The sequence below is a fragment of the Dipodomys merriami genome, unplaced genomic scaffold, assembly GCF_024711535.1.
Source record: "Dipodomys merriami isolate MVZ:Mamm:240054 unplaced genomic scaffold, mDipMer1.0.p SCAF_3, whole genome shotgun sequence".
NCBI lineage: Eukaryota > Metazoa > Chordata > Mammalia > Rodentia > Heteromyidae > Dipodomys > Dipodomys merriami.
Window position 1 is genome coordinate 1,293,911 of NW_027204492.1, and position 19,969 is coordinate 1,313,879.

At 45.8% G+C, this 19,969-nt stretch overlaps 1 protein-coding gene across 1 annotated transcript; it reads right to left on the reverse strand.

The window, feature by feature from the left end:
* Positions 1-198: 198 nt before the first annotated feature.
* Positions 199-16,499, reverse strand: LOC138839292 (medium-wave-sensitive opsin 1). Its single transcript, XM_070038864.1, has 6 exons — positions 16,388-16,499; positions 10,152-10,448; positions 7,311-7,479; positions 4,384-4,549; positions 3,799-4,038; positions 199-319 (listed from the first exon to the last, which is right to left on the reverse strand). The coding sequence occupies exons 1-6, from the start codon at positions 16,497-16,499 to the stop codon at positions 209-211; spliced, it is 1,095 nt and encodes a 364-aa protein (XP_069894965.1). The 3' UTR covers positions 199-208.
* Between the last annotated feature and the right edge of the window lie 3,470 nt (positions 16,500-19,969).

The window sequence follows — 19,969 nt, forward strand, 5'->3', positions numbered from 1 at the left end:
AGACATGAAACCTGAAAAAGGTAGAAATCCACGATGTGCTGTTCTTCTCTTTATTTCCTTTGCTCTCTCCAAGGGCTGGTGCCTATACACGCAGTGGCTTCGGGGGTCCCAAATGATTGTAGCAGTCACTGGGACTTTGTTAGTTTGGGCAAGGAAAAATTACATGTACCTCACAAGGATGGAGAAGCAGGGAGGGGAGAGGCAGACCTCACGCAGGGGACACTGAAGAGACAGATGAGGCCTCTGTTTTAGAGGTGCTGGAGAGTTCGGAGCTATCATCAACTTTCTTCCCAAAAAGCTGCAAGATGCAGTTTCGAAACTGGAAGGATAGAAAGCATTGTTCAGCAAGGCAGGAAGGGCAAGGGTGCTGTGCTAAACGTAAGGCGTGGGTCGTTCATTACCCATCACCTTCTCATTTAGGATGCCATCAGTGGGATGGAGGAAGGCTCAGGTCATTCTTTGCACATGGAGGCGGCTATCTGAGTCATCTGAGAGAGCAGTTGATTGTGGCTGCTGTGGGTTGAATTGTGTCTCCCCAAAAGATATGTTCTAAGTCCTAACTCCTAGAACCTGTGATATGTCCTTATTTGGAAATAGAGTCTTTGTATGTGTAATTAAGGTGCTCGTTAAGATGAATTCATGCTAGATTAATATGAATCATAGTCCAAAGACCGCGGTTCTTATGATAAGAGGAAGATTCAGATGCCGCTACATATACACAGAGGCGAGACCATGTAAAGATGAAGGCAGAAATTGGAAGAATGCCAAGGAATTACCAGAAGCTATGAGAGAGGTACAGAAATGATTCTTCTTCAGCACTTCCAGAAGGAAACATCCTTGACTCCAGACTTCTTCTGGCCTCCAGAAAAGTGAGAGGCTCAATACCAAGTTATTGTTTTGTGTGTGTGCTGGTACTAGGACTTTGAACTCAGGGCTTGGGCACTGTCCCTGAGCTATTTTTGCTCAAGGCTAGCATCTACCATTTGAGCCACTGCTCTATTTCCAGCTTTTTGGAGATAATAGTCTTATTGACTTTCCTGCCTGGGCTGGCTTTGAACCATGGTCCTCAGATCTCAACCTCCTGAGCAGCTAGGATTACAGATGTGACCACCAACATCTGGCTAATCCCAAATTGTTTCAAGCCATCAAGTTTCTGGTAGTTTGTTATGGAAGTACCAAGATACTTATGCAGTAGCTAAACATGATGCCAGCTAAGGGCCATGCACAGAGTGACCCATATCGAGAATATCTAGCAAGAAGCACAGAGGCATCTGGGCGCCGGTGGCTCACATCTGCAATCTTAAGCATGCAGGAGGCTGAAATCTAAGGATCACAGTTTGAAGCCAGCCCAGGCAGGAAAGTCCATGGAAACTCTTATCTCCAGTTAACCACCAGAAAACCAGAAATGGCACTGTAGCTCAAAGTGGCAGAGCACTAGACTTGAGTGAAAAGCTCAGGGAGAGCACCCAGTTCCTGAGTTCAAGCCCTATAACCACCAACAACAACAAAAGAAGCCCAGAGGCAATTTAATGACCAGGAATGTGGATGACATCTTATTTCTATCCTGCTAACCTCAGGGAAGCTGGAAATGTAGCTCAATGGAGAGTGCTTGCCTAGCATACATGAGGCCCTGGGTTCCATTCCCAGCACCTTAGAAAGAGGGAAGAAGTGACCCATTCATTTTTGAAGCTGAATGTGATGGCATATGTCTGTAATCCTAGCACTCAGGAGGTTGAAGCAGGAAGGTCAACAGTACCTGTGCTACAGAATGACTTTGAGGACAGACTGGCTATGTAGTGGCACCCTGTCTCAAAGGAAATAGATGGCAAGGTAAGGACTAGGTCAATAATAGTGTAGCTAGCTCCCTCATCTCTTCATCAAAGAAAGTCTTCTGCTCCCAAAAGGGGTCTTCTCTTTTCTGGCTGACCCCTAAAAAGTCTTGAGTTCTATCAGTTTCTTAGTGATGTCTTATAATTAAACCAACCACACAGATTTTAGAATCCATACTACAAGCATTCAGGCCTATCCATTTCTCCTCTCTTCTCTCTCTTCTCTCTCTTGCAGGCACTGGGGATCAGGGCCTAGAGCTTGTTAGTGAAACAGTCTTCGTTTTTCCGATAGCATCTAGTGCTAACTTGTGTGACCAGCCTTGGATCATAATTCTCCTACCTCTGCCTCCCAAGTAGGTGGAATTATAGGCATGCACTACCACACCTGGATTTTCAAATACTTTTGGTGGTGGTGTTTGTTTTGAGCTAAGATCTCACAACTTTTGCCCAGGCTGACCTCAAATTTCAGTCCTCGTCTCTCAGCCTCCTGAGTAGCTGGGATTTCAGACCCATGTGTATCCAGCTATCATCAAAACTCTGAATGTTAAAAAAACATAATTGTTGAGATTGATGGTATAAATGGACTGCAAACCAGAATGGTCTTGGTGAAGATCTAGTAAGTGAGGCCAAGAGATTCAATTAACACGTACTTATTGAGTACTCACTATGTGGCACACAGTTCTAGAGGGATACAGCCTTGAACAGCAAGAGCAAAACTCCCTTTCCTCATTGACCTTCATTGTAGAAAATCTACTGAAGTAGCAAAGTGGAATGGATGAAAGCAAAGCTTAGAAACCTGGCAAGGTCCAGAAGTGCAGACATCTGTCAGGAGGGGAAGTTTTGGGAGGAGGAGTGGAAAGAAACAGAGACAGTGTTTGACAAGATAGATTAGGATTCCTCAAATTGAACCTAGACTTAACAAGAGATGCTTGTGAAAGACAGGAAGCAGGGGTCAGCCACAGAGCTACATTCCCTGGGCAGGAACATGCCAAGGACTCTTTCTAGGAATTGTTGCGGGACTAATTGTACTTAGTGTTTCAAAATGACTGAGAAGAAGAGATGCTTAATGCTTTCTACAGACCTCTCTACCTGGCTTGTTCGAAGGATGAAGCCATGGAGTGTTTATAAGATGGAAGAAGAGGACTGGTGTCGTGCAGGGAAACCGCTTGTCTAGCATTCCACCTCCAATACTGTAGCAAAGAACTGTTTTGAAGGGCTGCATCCGAAGGCGACAAATCTCACAAGGTCATCTGTAACCCACCAGGAGTCATGGGCAACTTGCTGCTAAAGCCTATTATGCTAGCCAAGGAAAGCTGCCATCACAGGAGGCCTTAGGGCAAGACTACAGCGCATTCCACCCCAGCGAACACATCGACTCCCCAAGTCTCATCAGCTCTCAGACAACGCAGTCAGAAGGGCCTGCTTTTGTTTTTGTAGGGAGGAGATTCCACAAATTAGGGTTTTGTTTTTGTTTTTGGTTGGTTGTGGGGCTTGAGCTCTGGGCCTGGGTGCTGTCCCTCAGCTCTTCAGCTCTACCGCTTGAGCCACAGCATCACTTCTGGTTTTCTGGTGGTTCATTGGAGATAAGAGTCTCACAGACTTTCCTGCCTTGGCTGACTTTGAACTGTGATCCTCAGATCTCAGCCTCCTGAGTAGCTAGGATTACAGGCGTGAGCCACTGGTGCCTGGCTGACCTTAGGGGTTGAAAGGAGCAGATGGAGATGATTAAGAGAAGACTTGAATCTGTAGCCCCAAGAACTGTGGAGCTGTGCTCACACAACTCTGGCACAAGGTCTGGCTGGGGCTGGGTGGCAGGCTGAGCCTTTTCCTTCTCCCCTGGAGAGCTTCTCTGAACCTCTGCTCCCCAGATGCCCCATGGGCTCCTCATTGATGATAGCATTCCAGGGTACAAGCATCACCGGGCTCCTCCTGGGTATATTTTGAGTTTGATCCACCCAGTGTTACTTACCTGCCGGTTCATGAAGACGTAGATGATGGGATTATAGATCGTGGCACTCTTGGCGAAGTAGGATGGTAGGGCAGCCACCAGAGGGTGGAAGGCATAGCCAGGGTGGGCAGTAGCAAAGCATGCAAAGAAGGCGTAGGGGCCCCAGCAGACGCAGTATGCAAAAACCATTACCACCACCATGCGTGTCACCTCTTTCTCGGCCTTCTGAGTGGACTCAGATTCTTTCTGCAGCTTTGCCACCTGGGGGGTGGGCCAGGGACAACAAGCGACAATGAGTTGGGGAGTCACCCAGGACTATATCTGCTCAAGACTAGTGCTCTACCACTTGAGCCACAGCTCCATTCCTAGCTTTTCCTGAGTAGTTTATTGGACATAAGAATCTCATGGATTTTCCTGCCCGGGCTGGCTTTGATAGATCTGAGTCCTGAGTACCTAGGATGGAATTCTCTTATCTGTTTAAGAGGCTCAGTAGGCTGCTTTGGGAGAAGAGCAGCTTAGAGGGAAGGGAGTGTGACACAGCTGGTTCTGTGTCACTGTCTCGACCTCCTGTCAACCCAGAGTGCAGCCAGAAGGGTGGGGGCTTACTGCTCGGATGGCCAGCCACACTTGGAGGTAGCAGAGCACGATGATGCTGAGTGGGATGATGCAGCATGTCACCATGAGAACCATCATGTAAGACTGCACACCGGGGTAGGAGGTGCCACTGAACACATCCGGGCCACAGGATGTCTTCAGGCCATAAGGCCAGTACCTGGAGAGAAGGGCTGAGTCTCACAAGGCCAGCACATCACACCCCGGCCCCGGCATGCCTCTGATATAAGTCAGAGCTTTTTGTGTGTGTTTTTTAAAAAAAATTGTTTGTTGGTGGTACTGAGATTTAAACTCAAGGATAAGCACATGTTTGAGGCATGCCTCTAAGCTCATAGGGTTTTTATTTTGTATTAAGCCCCAGATCTGGGGCTTAAACTCAGGGCCTGGGCACTATCCTTCCACTGTTCTGCTCAAGGTTGGTGCTCTACCACTTGAGCCATAGCTCTACTTCCAGCTTTTTACTGCTTAATTGGAGATGAGTCTTATGGACGTTCCTACCGTGGCTGACTTGGAAATACATTCTTGGAATTTCAGCCTCCTGAGTAGCTAGGATTACAGGCGTGAACCACAGACTCATGGTCTTTGGGCATTCACTAATGTGCTAACACTACTGCTATTTCCAGAACATTTTCATCACTCCAAAAGAAAACTTGGGGTAGGGATTTTTCAAAGGGAAGGTAAGGCTCCCTCTTGTTCGATCTAAGAACACCTATGTATACATGAATCTTTTTTTCTGAGGTCAACTAGGCTACAACTAGAGTAACTACAGTTGCTAACTGGTGTGAGAAAAGTATCTTTCTATCAAAGTAGGTTGCTTCCTTTAGAATATTGAGATAATTGTTTTTGTTTTTGTTTTCTGCCAGTCTTGGGGCTTGAACTCAGGGCCTGGGCACTATCCCTGAGCCCTGTTATGTTCAAGGCTAGCGCTCTGCCACTTGAGCCACAGCGCCACTTCTGGCTTTTTCTGTGTATGTGGTACTGAGGAATTGAATCCAGGGCTTCATGCATGCTAGGCAAGCACTCTACCACGAAGCCACATTCCCAGCCCTGAGAGAATTGTTTTTTTTTTTTTTTTTTTTTTTTTCTGAAGGGCTCATGCTTTGGCCAGGTGGTTAACTCTTTTTAGGTTTTTTCCCTTTTTTTTTTTTTTTTTTTTTTTTAGCAGGTCCTGGGGCTTGAACTCAGGGCTTGGCTGCTGTCCCTAAACCTTTTTGTGCTCAAGGCTAGCACTCTACCACTTAAGCCACAGTACCACTTCTGGCTTTTTTGAATAGTTTATTAGAGATCCGACACTCATGGGGACTATTCTGCCTGGACTTGCTTCCAGCCACGATCCTCAGATCTCTGACTCGTGAGTAACTAGGATTACAGGCACTGGTGCTGCCTGGTTGTTAATTACATTTTAGTTACATACATGCTTTTCCTGAGTATTTCAATTAAGACATCCTGTTCGAAGCTCCTTGAATTTTAGTTATGTCTGTTAGTTAAGCCACATCCTTTTGTAGATGGTGATCCTGGGCTCAACCAAAGTGAGGAGGGGGGTGGGGTTTGCTGGGTTAGGGATAAAAAGGGACTTGCTCTGTGTGCTTGCTTGCCAGATTTTGGGCTGATGGTGCAGCCTTATGCAGAAGTAAACTTTGCCTTGACGAATTCCTTTAGAATTGGTGTCCTTACCTATGCGACACCCCAACATCCCAAGCTATTTCTAACACTGAGTAGCCATGAGGATTAAATAAATAATTCAATCAGCTTCCATCAGGGGTGGCTCTTGTCCATGTTCAATTACTGGAAGCTGTCAGGGGCCTGGGGGCTCAGGAAGGTGGGAGATGAAGACAAACTTTCACAATGGCCTTGTTTCCCAGAATCATGGAAGCTACTCAGAGAAAGAATGTTTTCTCTTGGTGCAGGTGGCTCATGCCTATAATTGTAGCTACTCAAGAGGCTGAGATCTAAGGATCACGGTTCAAAGCAGAAAAGTCCCTGTGAGATTCATCTACAATTAACTACTCAAAACCCAGAAGTGGTACTGTGTTTCAAGGGGTAGAGTGCTAGCTTTGAGCACATAGAGGCTCAGGGACAGTGTCTAGGCCCTGAGTTCAAGCCCTCCAACCTACCAAAAAAAGTTTTCTCTCCAAATGCCATAGGAACTTATTCTTCAGACTGTCACAGTAAACTTCATTGTCTTGTCCCATCCCTCCCAGTCAAACATCTGAGCCATTTATTCATAAATATAGGTCTTTGGGCTGGGAAGGTGGCTCAGTGGTAGAATGCTGGCCTTGCATGCATGAGGCCCTGGGTTCCATTCCTCAGCACCACATAAGCAAAAAAACAAAAAAACCGGAAGTAGCGCTGTGGCTCAAGTGGTAGAGCGCTAGCCTTGAGCTGAAGAGCTAGTGCCCAGGCCCAGAGTTCAGGCCCCGTGACCAAACCCAAAAAATAAAAATAAATAAATAAATATAGGTCTTTTTCAAAAGAATTAGTTTGTCCAGGACACTGGTAACCTATATGCCCAGGTGTACCTACATCCCAAGAAGTCTTTGAAGGTGTTAGGAAGAATATGTGAACAATAAGCCTGCCATAAAGTTGTCAAGTAGGCCCTGGAATGTGAAGTTCCCAGTGATCACTAACATCTCTATGGATAGCCTGTGCTCTTTGTTTTTGTTGTGTTTTTTTTTTTCCTAAATGTTCCTATGAGTTGCTCTTATTTGGGAGAAATGTGTTTCTGAGATTGGGGAACCACCTATGTTGCGTATACCTTGTGTACTCCAAAGAGTCTAGGCAGAATCTCCTGTATGCCTTTGCTTCGTGCAAGGGGACACAGAGGCCCAGAGGCAGGAAGTGGTTTGCCCCAAGTTTTAAAACTCTTGAGTCTTCATCCCTAGTTCTAGAAGATCCAATTTCCTGGCACCCTTCATCCTTACCTGCTCCAACCAAAGATGGGAGGGGCTGTCCACACAGCAGACCAGATCCAGGAGAAGGCAATGCCAACGATTGCCAGCTTGGCATCAAATCTCACATTGCCAAAGGGCTTGCAGACCACCAGCCACCTCTCCCAGGAAATGATGGCCAGAGACCAGAGGCCTGTGATCCCTACAGAGGAGAGCAGACGGAGGAGGGCTTCAGGCTGGAGCAAAGGAGAAACTTCCATCACTGCTCTTCCCCACACTGGCTAACAATTTTCAAGATCAAGAGCTTTCCTAGCCACCAAACTAAATTCTCCAAAATCTTCTTTCAGATCCAGGGTGTCATTTGTTCTGGGCAAATGGCAACTCTGTGTGTATGTGTGTGTGTGTGTGTGTGTGTGTGTGTGTGTGTGTGTGTGTGCGCGCGCGCGCGCATGCGTGTGTACACACACACACACACACACACACACACACACACACACACACACACACACACACACACACACCAGTACTAAAACTTAAACTCTGGGCCTGGGTGGTGTCCCTTACTTTTTCACTCAAGGGAACTTGGAACTCTTGAGCATTCACTTCAACCTCCATACCCCATCACCAAAGAGGAAGGCAAGAAAGAGCTGTGTAAGCCAATGGCTCCATGCTTCTCTGCCTCCAGGGCCCTGTTAGCACTATGCTAATTGTCTCCCTGATGGCTAGCCCTTTCACATGCATGACCACTCTGAGGTGCCCTATGATCACAGCCAAGAGCAAGGAAACAGAACATGTCCACTAAACTCTAAGGGACAATTGGCATTGTATTCCCAATACCACTGACTTGGTCAGCCAGAGAGAAATGACAGATGTTTGCATACTACATAGCTGGCAGACGTTACAAAATATTGCACACATTCATCAGCACACTGAAATGTTGGTACTTGTCAGGTCAGATCTTGTTATTTAATACTTTAGTGCACAACAGGGTTACAAATGCTTTCAATAAATACTTTTAATACTAATACTTTTTTGGTGGTTTGAACTCAGGGCCTCGGGCTTGCTAGACAGGTATTCTATAGTCTTTTTTGCTTTACTTGTTTCACATAGGGTCTCTTGTTTTTTTGTGTGTTTTCTTTTGGCTTTTAGTTTTATTTTTGTTTTGATTCTTTTTTTTTTTCTCAAGGCTGACTTGGGGGCTCAATTCCCATACTTATGTCACCTGATGGGATAACAGTGTGAACCGCTATGCCTGCCTAGTTTGTTGAGATGGGATGTCATGTTTTGCCTAGGCTGGCCTTGACCTGTGAACACCTCAATTTCTATTTCTCAAGTAGCAGGTATTACAGGCATGAGGAACCTCAACCAGCTTGTTAGAACTAATACTTTTATTCATTTATTTTTTTTGGGTCCGGTCGTGGGGCCTGAACTCTGGGCCTGGGTGCTGTCCCTCAGCTCTTCAGCTCAAGGCTAGTGCTCTACCACTTGAGCCACAGCGCCACTTCTGGCTTTTTCCTTTTTGCTTATGTGGTACTAAGAAATCGAACCTAGGGCCTCATGGATGCAAGGCAAGCGCTCTACCACTGAGCCACCTTCCCAGCCCAGAACTAATACTTTTAATGGAAGACTCTAGTGCTAATATATATATATATATATATAATATATATATATATATATTTAATACTTTGATAACTGTTTTTTAATATAATTGGCTGTTTTGTAATCCTATGGGTCTCATCTCAAGCATTTACAAACATGCCTGAGGGCATCTGGGCCACTAAAATTATGCTGGCTGCTTGGCACTGACGCCACCCAAGACCACACTGACTAGAGGCAAAAGAGAGTGGGAGAGCCTGGCAGAAGCAGAGACAGATATGGACAGATATGCGAGGTGCTTCTTAGAAAGGGTCACATGACCACAGAAGCACACATCTGTCTCACTTTCCCCAGTTACTGCACTTCCATAGCTTCAGAAGAGTGCTGGCATGTTGGCCAGTGTCTACTATCTCAGAGCTATCATGTATTCAGTGAGAAGCAGTTGGGTGAGGGAAGGGAGGGAAAGGAAAGGCCAGGGAGGACGACAAGGAGGCAAGAGCAGGAACAGCTTTTGTTGCTTGTTGTGTACTTGTCCAGGCCAGTGGGATGGCGATGAAGGCCCACGGGTGACTTTGTTCTCAAAATAAAGTCTCTACTTTCAGGACTCGAGCCTGCCCACCTCATGTCTGCTTAGCAGAGCCGCGCTGCTCACCAGTGCTCCCACCCCCAGACTGCCAACTGCTCATGGTCTCTTCTTACCACCTCCTCTGCTAAGAGGACTAGTGGGGAACTGTGTGGTCACTATCTGGGGATGGAGCCCTCCTTAGCATCCATTGAGATTTCTTGGCCACTTTTTGTTGAACTAAGTCAATGGTGACCCACAGAGGTGTGAGGGAGTATGAAGAAAGGAATGTGGGATCTAATGGTAATACTCTGAATGCTCTAATGGGAATTCTTCCCCAAGAGAAAGCTCAAACAATCATGGGTTCAAGTACATATGTCCTTGAGTCAGGTGGGAATTCTGTTCCTTTCCTTACTGCTCTAGAGTGATCTGGCTCTTTCCACGGGAGCTTCACAACCCCCAACTGTTCCCAGGCAGAACCTGTCTCAAGAGTAGAGCCCTGAGATATGTTAGACTCAAGCAAACTTTGAAAGTGGATGCTCAGATGGGAGTCTCCAGAATCCTGTCTGTCCTCTCATTCCTGTGATCACCTTGACCCCTCTTCTCCCGTGAGCCTGCCTCCCTTGTGCCTCGCACATGCCCACATAGGCGAACCTCAAGGTTTGCCACATGGCTGTTATTTCAGATACATGCCAGGCTCATCTCCTACAGCTTACCACACAGGGAGACAGTGTAGCCTTCCACAATGCAGAGAGGGTGGCCCAGCACGAAGTAGCCGTTGAACTGGTTCACAACGCTGATGGTGCTGGCAATGATGGTCTCTGCTAGGTCGGCAACTGCCAAGTTCACCAGGATCCAGTTCAGAGGGTGGCGTAGTTTCTTAAACCTCATGGTGGCCACCAGCACAAGCCCATTCGTGAAGACAGATGCAATGACCACAAACATCATCCAGATGGTGGTGAGGTGGTACACCCATCTGGGAGCAATGTGGTAATTTGGACCTTCAAAAGGGCCTAGAGGCAAGAGGCATAGAACAGAAATAGGAATTGGGCAGCAGCATGACCTACCTGTGACAATGCTCTGATCCCACAGGAACCTCCCCATGATGACACTGGGATGAGCCTAATCCAGTGGGACTGGTGTGCATGTAAAAGAAACATCGAATACACATAGAGGACCGTGTGAAGGTGAAGGTGGAAATCAGGTGCAACTTCTCAAAGAATACCAAAGTTCTAGCAACTGCCAGAAGCTAACAGAGGCATGGAACAAGTGTTCCCCTGGAGCCAATCCTGCTGACAGTTGATCACACATTTCTGGTGTCCATGACTGGAGACAACACATTTCTATTGTTCATGCTACTCAGAAGGTGATACTTTAATCGTGGTAGCTCTTGAAAAGTCAGACTAAAAAGAAGAGTAACTTTATTACAATACAGGGGCTCTCTCGCTTTTTATGTTGGAAGGAGACAAGTCTGCCATCATCATGTTTTTGGCAGAATACTTGCAGTCGTTACAAGCTCTAGTATCTAGTTCTGTATAGTAAGTCCTCATATTGCCTAGGAAAGCATACAAAGAAAGCCCCCTGATGTATTCGGATTCTTTTGTGGCATATCACAAAAGCCCGGCCCAAAGTAGCTCAAGAAAAGCTGGGCCAAAAAAAAAGAAAAGAAAAAGAAAAGCAGGGCCCTTCCTGGCTACAAGGGTTGGGGGAATTTCACTCCCAGCACCCTGGACTCCAGGATGCTTCTGCTTTGCTGTGTGTATGGGCTCTGTTTGTTCCTAACACAGGGGCTCCCTATGTTAAATCCTGCACAGGAGTCACAGGAACTCCCAACAAGAGCAGTAGATGGTTCTCTGTCTGGATGATCTATGGAATACCATTGGGCAGGGCAAGGACAAGCGTAGCCAAGTGCCAGGGCCAAGAAGCAGCAGAAGGAAAGGAGGGGCCTGTAGACATGTCACCGGAGCAGTACTGGGTCTGCCCCTGTCTCCTGGAAGTTCTAGAACTGGTTTCATGAAGAAATAAGCAAGAGAATGCTATCATATGGTATCAATGTTCAGACAAATGGGTCTAAAAAAATACAAGGAAGGAGAGAAGTGGGTGAGATGGGGGAAGCTGCCCATCTTCAAATCGACCTTGTGTTCTAGGTTTTAATTTGGAAACTTACAACTAATTTTGAAATAAAATTTACATTTAAAAAACAATCCCTGATTATCAAAACCAAAGCAAATTAACCTGAATGCATATCAAACCAGTGGCATAACCATCCAGAAATGTATTATTCTAAGAGACTCAAAGTACATGGGCTTATACAATCTTTTCATCCTTAGGATCAGGAGGAAAAGAGATGTATAAATATTAGTTTTGCCAGGCACCGGTGGCTCACACCTGTAATCCTAGCTACTCAGGAGGCTGAGATCTGAGGATCATGGTTCACAGCCAGGCCGGGCAGGAAAGTCCAGGAGACTCTTATCTCCAATGAACCACAAGAAAACTGGAAGGGGCGCTGTGGCTCAAGTGGTAGAGCTGAAGAGCTTGGGGACAGCACCCAGGTCCAGAGTTCAAGACCCACAACTAACCAAAAAAGTATATATATTGTGCTGGTAGTGGGGGTTGAACTCAAGGCCTCGTGTTCTCACTCTACTCTCATTCCTGTCTGGTGCTCTACCTATTATCGATGGTTGTGTTCTATTGCTATTCTGAGATGATTTATGCACACACATACTTGTGTGTTGTAAGACAGAAAAAATAGTAATTGCATGATATTCCATTCTAATTCATGGAGACCAGGATTCTTAATGGGAAGGAGCCATTGATGAGCCAGCTCGTTATTTTGAGAATGGAGAAATAACAGGAAAAAAAATCCTGAGTTTATCCTGCTCTCATAATATTGTACCCTGTGGAGCCCTGTAGTAAAAATGGATTACATTTAACAAATGAATCCACCAATAAGGACAAGGTAAGGAGATAGCAGCCTGCCATCATTTGGCATCTCCAATAGTTTCTCGGTGTGTATGTGTGTCTGTATCTGTCTGTCTGTGCATGCTTGTCTGTGTCTGCGGCTTGAACTCAGGGCCTAGGTGCTGTCCCTTAGCTTTTGTTGCTCAAGGCTAGCATTCTACCACTTGCGCTACAGCACCACTTCAGTTTTCAGTGGCTCATTGGAGATGAGTCTCATTACTTTTCCTGTGTGGGCTGGCCTTGAACCACAATCCTCAGATCTCAGCCTCCTGAGTTTCTAGGATTACAGGCGTGAGCCAGTGGCCTTTGGCTCTCCAGTGGTTTAATGGGTCTGGATATTGAGTTTCAGCAACACCACAGAAAGTGTTAACTTCCGATAAAATGGTCTTGCCAGGACACACATACACCAGCCTGATTCTAGTCATGTTACTGCAGGAAAACCTGATCACACCCTCTAGCTTCACTTGCTCTTAGTGAAGATAATTTTGGAGTTCCCACAGCTAGGTATTGCATTATTTGTTCCCGGTCGCTTTGTTATGGATAACACCTCTGCCATGGGGATTGTGCTAACAGTTGCCTAGGTTACTTTTCAGAGACTTGAAGGCTGCTTTTGCCGAGAAAACACGGGCCCTGCAGATACATAGGCTGTGGATGCGTACTGCACTATGAAAAACGCTTAGCAGTCCTGCCTCCATACTGGCTCTCTCTCTAGTGCTGTCTTAACCTTTGAGTCGGATGTGACTCAGCTGTGCATGTAGGCACACTGAACATTGGAAAATGCTTTTGTTTCCAGTGTAAGGCAGGATTGACGTAGTCGCTCCCCTTCATCTTCATAGCTTCAGAGAGCAGCCTGGTCTCTCTCAATCAGTGCTGAGCCATCAGCTCAAGCGGAAGTTGAGCAGCTAAGGCTGAAGTGCTGCTATAAGCCTTCCCTGTAGGTTTGGAACATTTCATGCAATCTTGTTTCTGTTGTTATTGTGCCACAGATCCTGTCTCTTGGAACAGTCAGACTATCAGACAGCTACTATTTTACAGGAAATTAGTAAGAAGCAAATGATAGTAGAGAAGCAAGTTAAACCACATTGTCTGGTGAAGGAAAGCCCAGGGTTAAATGATTCTCTTATTTTTATTTTTTGGCAGTCATGGGGCTTGAACTCGGCCTGGGCATTGTCCCTCAGCTCTTCAGCTCAAGGCTAGTGCTCTACCACTTGAGCCACAGGGCCACTTCTGGTTTTCTGAGTGGTTTACTGGAGATAAGAGTCTCAAGGTCTTTGCTGCCCAGGCTGGCTTTGAACCGCGATCCTCAGAGCTCAGCGTCCTGAGTAGCTAGGATGACAAGCATGAGCCACCATGCCTGGCTCTCTTTCTCACTTTCTCTTTCTCTTTCTCCTTCTCCTTCTCCTTCTCTGTCTATTCCTTCCTTCCTTCCTTCCTTCCTTCCTTCCTTCCTTCCTTCCTTCCTCCCTTCCTTCCTTCCTTTTGTCGGTCATGGGGCTTGAACTCAGGGCCTGGGCACTGTCCCTGAGCTCTTCAGATCAAGGCTAGTGTTCTACAACTTGAGCTACAGCGCCACTTCTGGTTTTCTGAGCGGTTTATTGAAAATAAGTCTCACAACCTTTCCTGCCTGGGCTGGCTTTGAACCGCGATCCTCAGATCTCAGCCTCCTGAGTAGCTAGGATGACAGGTGTGAGCCACCACCTCCGGCTCTCTTTCTCTTTCCCCTTCTTTCCTTCCTTCCTTCCTTCCTTCCTTCCTTCCTTCCTTCCTTCCTTCCTTCCTTCCTTTCCTTTCCTTTCTTTTCCTTTCTTTCTTTCTTTCTTTCTTTCTTTCTTTCTTTCTTTCTTTCTTTCTTTCTTTCTTTCTTTCTTTCTTTCTTTCTTTCTTTCTTTCTTTCTTTCCTTTTTTGTCAGTCATGGGGCTTGAACTCAGGGCCTGGGAGCTGTCCATGCACTGGTTTGCTTAAGGCAAACTCTACCACTTTGAGCGACAGCTCCACTTCCATTTTTTAAAAATTGCTGATAAGAGTCTCACAGACTTTACTGCATGGGCTGGCTTTGAACCAAGATCATTACATCTCAGTCTCCTGAGTAGCTAGGATTTCAAGTGTGAGGTTGATTATACTTTGTCAGACATATACTGAAGATACAGCAAAGAAAGGATATGATGTCTTGGATTTGTTTCTAAGAATCAGAAAGGAAGAGTTAAGCAGAAATGATTAAATTAAATAAGCCTCATGGAAATTGACAGATGAGGACCTCGGTGCTCTATAGCCTTTGCTCTAGTTTGGTATAGGCTTGAAGTTGTGTGAAAACCAATCTGATTTCATTTGAAATCAGATACCACTACTAACTCAAGTCTGGGCCGGCAGAGAGAGCACTGTGACACCTCCATCCCCATTCTGGGGCACAAACAGATGTCAAGGTAAACTGCTGGCCATTCAGCAAGTCTGGCATGAAAACCTTATGGCTAATTCGGACTTGGCCTTGGCCACTATGGTCAGCATATTATCAACCCAAGGCACTGGGGAGGTTGCAAGAAGGGACATGGAGTGGCTCGGAAGGTGGCTCAGTGGTAGAGCGCTTGCCTTGCATGCATGAGGCCCTGGGTTCGATTCCTCAGCACCATATAAGCAGAAAAAGCCAGAAGTGACGCTGTGGCTCAAATGGTAGAGTGCTAGCCTTGAGCTGAGGAGCTGAGGGACAGCGCCCAGGCCGAGAGTTCTGGCCCCATGGCAGACATAAAGAAGGAGGAGGAGGAGGAGGAGGAGGAGGAGGAGGAGGAGGAGGAGGAGGAGGAGGAGGAGGAGGAGGAGGAGGAGGAGGAGGAGGAGGAGATGTGGAGATGCAGAGCTGGGGAAGAAGCATGGACAGCATCACTTGAACAGCAATCCTGTCCGGTGGAGAGCCACACTCAGACCTGTGCACCTGCGCAAGGCTCAAGGGCAGAGCTCAGGTTTCCTGGATGAGTCTGATTTGTTGGTCTAATTTTTGGTGCTGGTACTGGGGCTTGAATGCAGGGCCTTGCACTCGTGCTTGCCCTTTTTGCTCAAGGCTAGCACTCTATCACTTGAGTCACATCTTCACTTCCAGATTTGTCTGCCTGGGCTGGCTTCAAATTGCAATCCTCGGATCTCAGCCTCTTGAGTAGCTAAGTTGCAGGTGTGAGCGCCCAGCACCTGGCCTGAGGTGTTGCCTTTTCTCTCAAAGCCACTCAAAATGAAAGGCTGCCAGCTCTCCCCAGGAGTGGGCAGCCGAAGGTTGTATGTCCTGGGCACATAGTTACACAGCTGCTTAACTGCTCCAGGCTCTGCCAAGTTTCCCTCCCCCACTAGTATTGGCATTTGAACCCAAGGCCTTGCACTTGCTTGCTCACAGCTGATGCTCCAGCCAGCTTTGGGCTGGCTAGTTGGAGATGGAGTCACAGGAACTTTTCTGCCCAGGCTGGCTTCCAACCTCAGTCCTTCAGGTCTCGGCCTCCTGAATACCTAGGATTACCAGTATGAGTCTCTGGCACCCACTTTTCCAATCTTAAGGTTCTAGTGGTTGTCTGCCCCTCAGTTTCAGGCTTTCCCAGCTTCCCTATATGGGGGCCATTCTACTCTCCCCCTCCCCCCCCCACCACACTTAGTGGCTCAGTGTTTTTTCCAGGCCACCCTTCTGGCTTGCATGTGGCTTGAGAAGTGAAGACTGACTCATCTCCTTCCCCAGGTCGCAAGGGAAGCAGCGGCCAGATAGATGTCCTAGAATCCAATGCTTGAGAACTCAGCAGCAGCACAGATGAGCAAGGGCCACAAAGAAAGCCTTTCAGGGACACCGGTTCTCAAAGGCTTGGCAGACGCCTATGCTGTGTCAAAATGCACACTCCACAGTACAGGAAAAGAAACCTACCCGTTCATGTCCTCGTTAAAGCTGTGCATGAGAGTGGCGTGTACAGGAGACCCCATGTGGTGGAGATAGGGTGGCTGGTGGCCCCCGTGGCACCTCTTGCTTACCTCTGGTGGAGTTGATGTTAGTATAGGTAAAGATGCTTGCCTGGGTGCTGTCTTCATTGCTGCCCTGTGTTTGCCCATCTGTGAGCTTTTGAGGACCCCACCGCTGGGCCATGGCTGAGGAAAGCCTGTCTTCAGTGCCCTCCTGTCTTGGCACACCACCTGGGGGGTCACAGCGCTTTATACCAGCCTGCAGGATCAGCCTGGGCCTCCTCACCTTAAAAGCTCCCAAACCCTTCACCATCTGATCTCTTAATTGGGCCCAGGACTTAGACCTCCCCCTCCCACTCTTCCCTTCCCTTGGAGAGTGGCTCAGAGAGATTTTCTGGTAACTGAACTCAGGCCTCCTACCAACCTTGGGCTCGCACACACTCATGGGAGCTTCTGCGGCCCTCGCTCATGGGCCCACCATCCCCTTCGATTGCAACATGTGCTTAGATCAGTCAGGCAGACCCAAATTTCAAACTGAAGTGTGGGTGGAGAAGTCACCCCAAGTCTGATCTGCCTCTCTCATGGGCTCTTCCTCCTCCTCTTCCTCTTCCTCCTCCTCCTTCTCTTTCTCTTCTTCCTCCTCCTCCTCCTTCTTCTCTTTTTTCTTCATCTTCTTTGTATGTATGGGTTTGTACCAGTACTGGGGCTTGCACTCAAGGCCTTGTGCTTGGCTTTTAGACTGTGATAGACAATTTGCTCCAGGAAAGTTAGAATGAACTTGTGACTTTAAATGAGCATCATTATTCCACAATACTGTGAAATTCCAGAAATTATGTAATCACTTAATCACAATCAAAAAAAAAAAAAAGAACTTTGGGGAAGGTAGGGAGGGAAGGGATGGTAGGGGGAAAACAATGGAAGGGGTAACAATGTTCAAGAGGAAGTGTACTCATTACCTCACTCATGTAACTGTAACCCTCTGTATAGCATCTTTACAATAAAAAAAAGAAAAAAATTTTTCCCCATTCCTTCAACCTTTATTATAACGAATAAAAAAAACTTGAGACAATTTAGCTCAATTTTAATGTTTTCCAAGCATTATTTTGACCAAGTATCCAAGTTATGAACATTAACAGTATCCATTTATATAACCACACTTGATGTTAATAAGACTTAACCATTTTCTAATATAAGCCTATTTTTTACACTGCTTATTCACATATGCCCATTAACAATGGAACGTTGTCTTGATACACTTATTGGTTTGAGTGTTTTCTGGAAAACTTCAATATCTGTGAAGACTGATTTCCATGCTGGCATTGCATGCATCCAAATATTAATAATGCACAGAATTAGAGCAACAAGAGAGCATATTCAAACACTAACACGATCCATTCTCCTTTTTATTGCTTGTTTTGCTTAGTACTTTAAAAACCATGTAAAAATCTTGAATTCAACGTTCACTGTCAAATAAAGAGTAACAGCAGGGCACATACTAAGGGTTTGAGTGAAACTGAAAGCACTAGCTGGCGCAAACAGTAGACATTGGTTTATATAATGTATGACCTTATTATTGAAATCTCTTCTCAACCAGAGTCTTCCAAACAAGATCACTAACTCATACCAACATGATTTAGATTGAAATATACACAGGAGTAACAGTGTGTTCTGTAGGAATTTTAACGAAGAACTCAAAAACTACCCAAATTTCAATCCAGGTCTTTGGGAAGTGAGAAGCTTGTACTAAGCAACTGTGCTACATATCTGCTGCATTTGTTATTTTGGACAATTATATCTTATCCTTGGATTCACTCAGAAAAATGTGTAGGGTACAAACAGGAAAGCATGCCAGCCAGTTAAGGATTTGACAATGAAGTGTCTGTTTATTCTCTTGCTCTGAAAACTTGCATGAAGAAATTAAACCAAGGAAAGTAATAAAACGTATAGGCCTCAGGGGTCTCGAAGGAAAAACAGAATAAAATCAGGTATCCACTAATATGCTCAGACATTGCACACTTAGTGGTCCTGAATCAAAAATTAAGAATGGTTTCTAAAGGGATGGGGAAAACATCCACTACCCTTTACAAATTTAAACAGAGGGCAGCAGACATGCTTTACACTCCAAAACTATGGTAGCAGTCATTCTCAATGCGATTAAGGTAAATGTAGAATGGAGATGTTCTAAACACAGCTACAATTCAGCAAATCTTAAAACACACTAAAACCATGATTACATTGAAGGAAAATGCACAAAAACCAAATAGGGATTTTTTTCATTTGAAGGTAATCTTAATGCTATTAAATTCACAAATATGCTAATTTAAATACCCAATCCTATGTATCTAAAACACACAATGCATACATACAAGTATCTATTCTCTCCACATGTCAGCGCCCATTCGTATCATGGTTTGGAAATGAGAATAGATTCCCCTTAAACTGCAAGTCAGTAGGTGTTTCTTTATAGTTATCGTTAGCAAAATTCATACAAAATAGTAATTAACAATGATCTTTACTTGTTAACTCACAAGGAAACACCTTCAAAACTGCATTTTGTTAAAGTTTCTGTACTAAAATGTGGAAAAACTGAATTACACAAATATTGAAAAAGTAAAAATTCCTTAATTTTTTATTCCTGGTACCACTACCACAATTTACAGGGCCATATACCTGATGTAATGAAAAGAAAAAGAGGGGCTGGGAAGGTGGCTCAGTGGTAGAGCGCTTGCCTTACATGCATGAGGTCCTGGGTTTGATTCCTCAGCACCCCATAAGCAAAAAGAAAAAAGCCAGAAGTGGTGCTGTGGCTCAAGTGGTAGAGCACTAGCCTTGAGCTGAAGAGCTGAGGGACAGCGCCCAGGCCCAGAGTTCAGGCCCCACGACCGGACCACCCCCCCCCCCAAAAAAAAAGAAAAAGAAAAAGCTACAACAGATAAAAGACCTCAGGAATGTACATGTAATTGACACTACGTTGCATTAATCAATAGCTGCACTTTTTGCAAACTGTGGCTATGACAGTCCTGAACAAGAAAGGTTTCCTGTTTAAGCTGCAGTAACTTTTCTGACTATGGATCATCGTTGCTTCTGTGGCAGATTTTTACAGTTCCTCTAATGCATTTGGGACGACTGTCTCAAAGTAACCTGCAGCTTTCCTGACAACTCCTCGCTCTCTCTCCTGCTACGAACTATAGCCCCTTTTCTATTGTTTTTAAAACCTTCTGCTACCATATCCACCACTTCCACCACCAGATCCAAAACCACCACCATATGGACTGCCAGAGCTTCTTCCACCAAAACTGCCCCCCGTTCATGGGTCCATAATTTGAGTGCTGTTGTCCACTGTAATTTCCAAAATCATCATAGTTGCTACACCACCGTAGTTACCACCACCAAAATTTCCTCCTTCATTGTAACCATCATATCCTCCTCCACCACTCCCATATCCTCCACCTTGGTTTCCATAACCTGGCCCACCACTACCGTAGCCTCCTCTACTACTATAACCAGGACGGCCACCATAGTTGCCACCATCACCTCCAAATCCATTGTATCCACCATCACCTCCTCCATAGCTACCTCTGCTGCCACCACCTCCACCACCATAGCCTCCTCTTCCACCAAAGTTTCCATCACATCCAAAATTATCTCCACCAC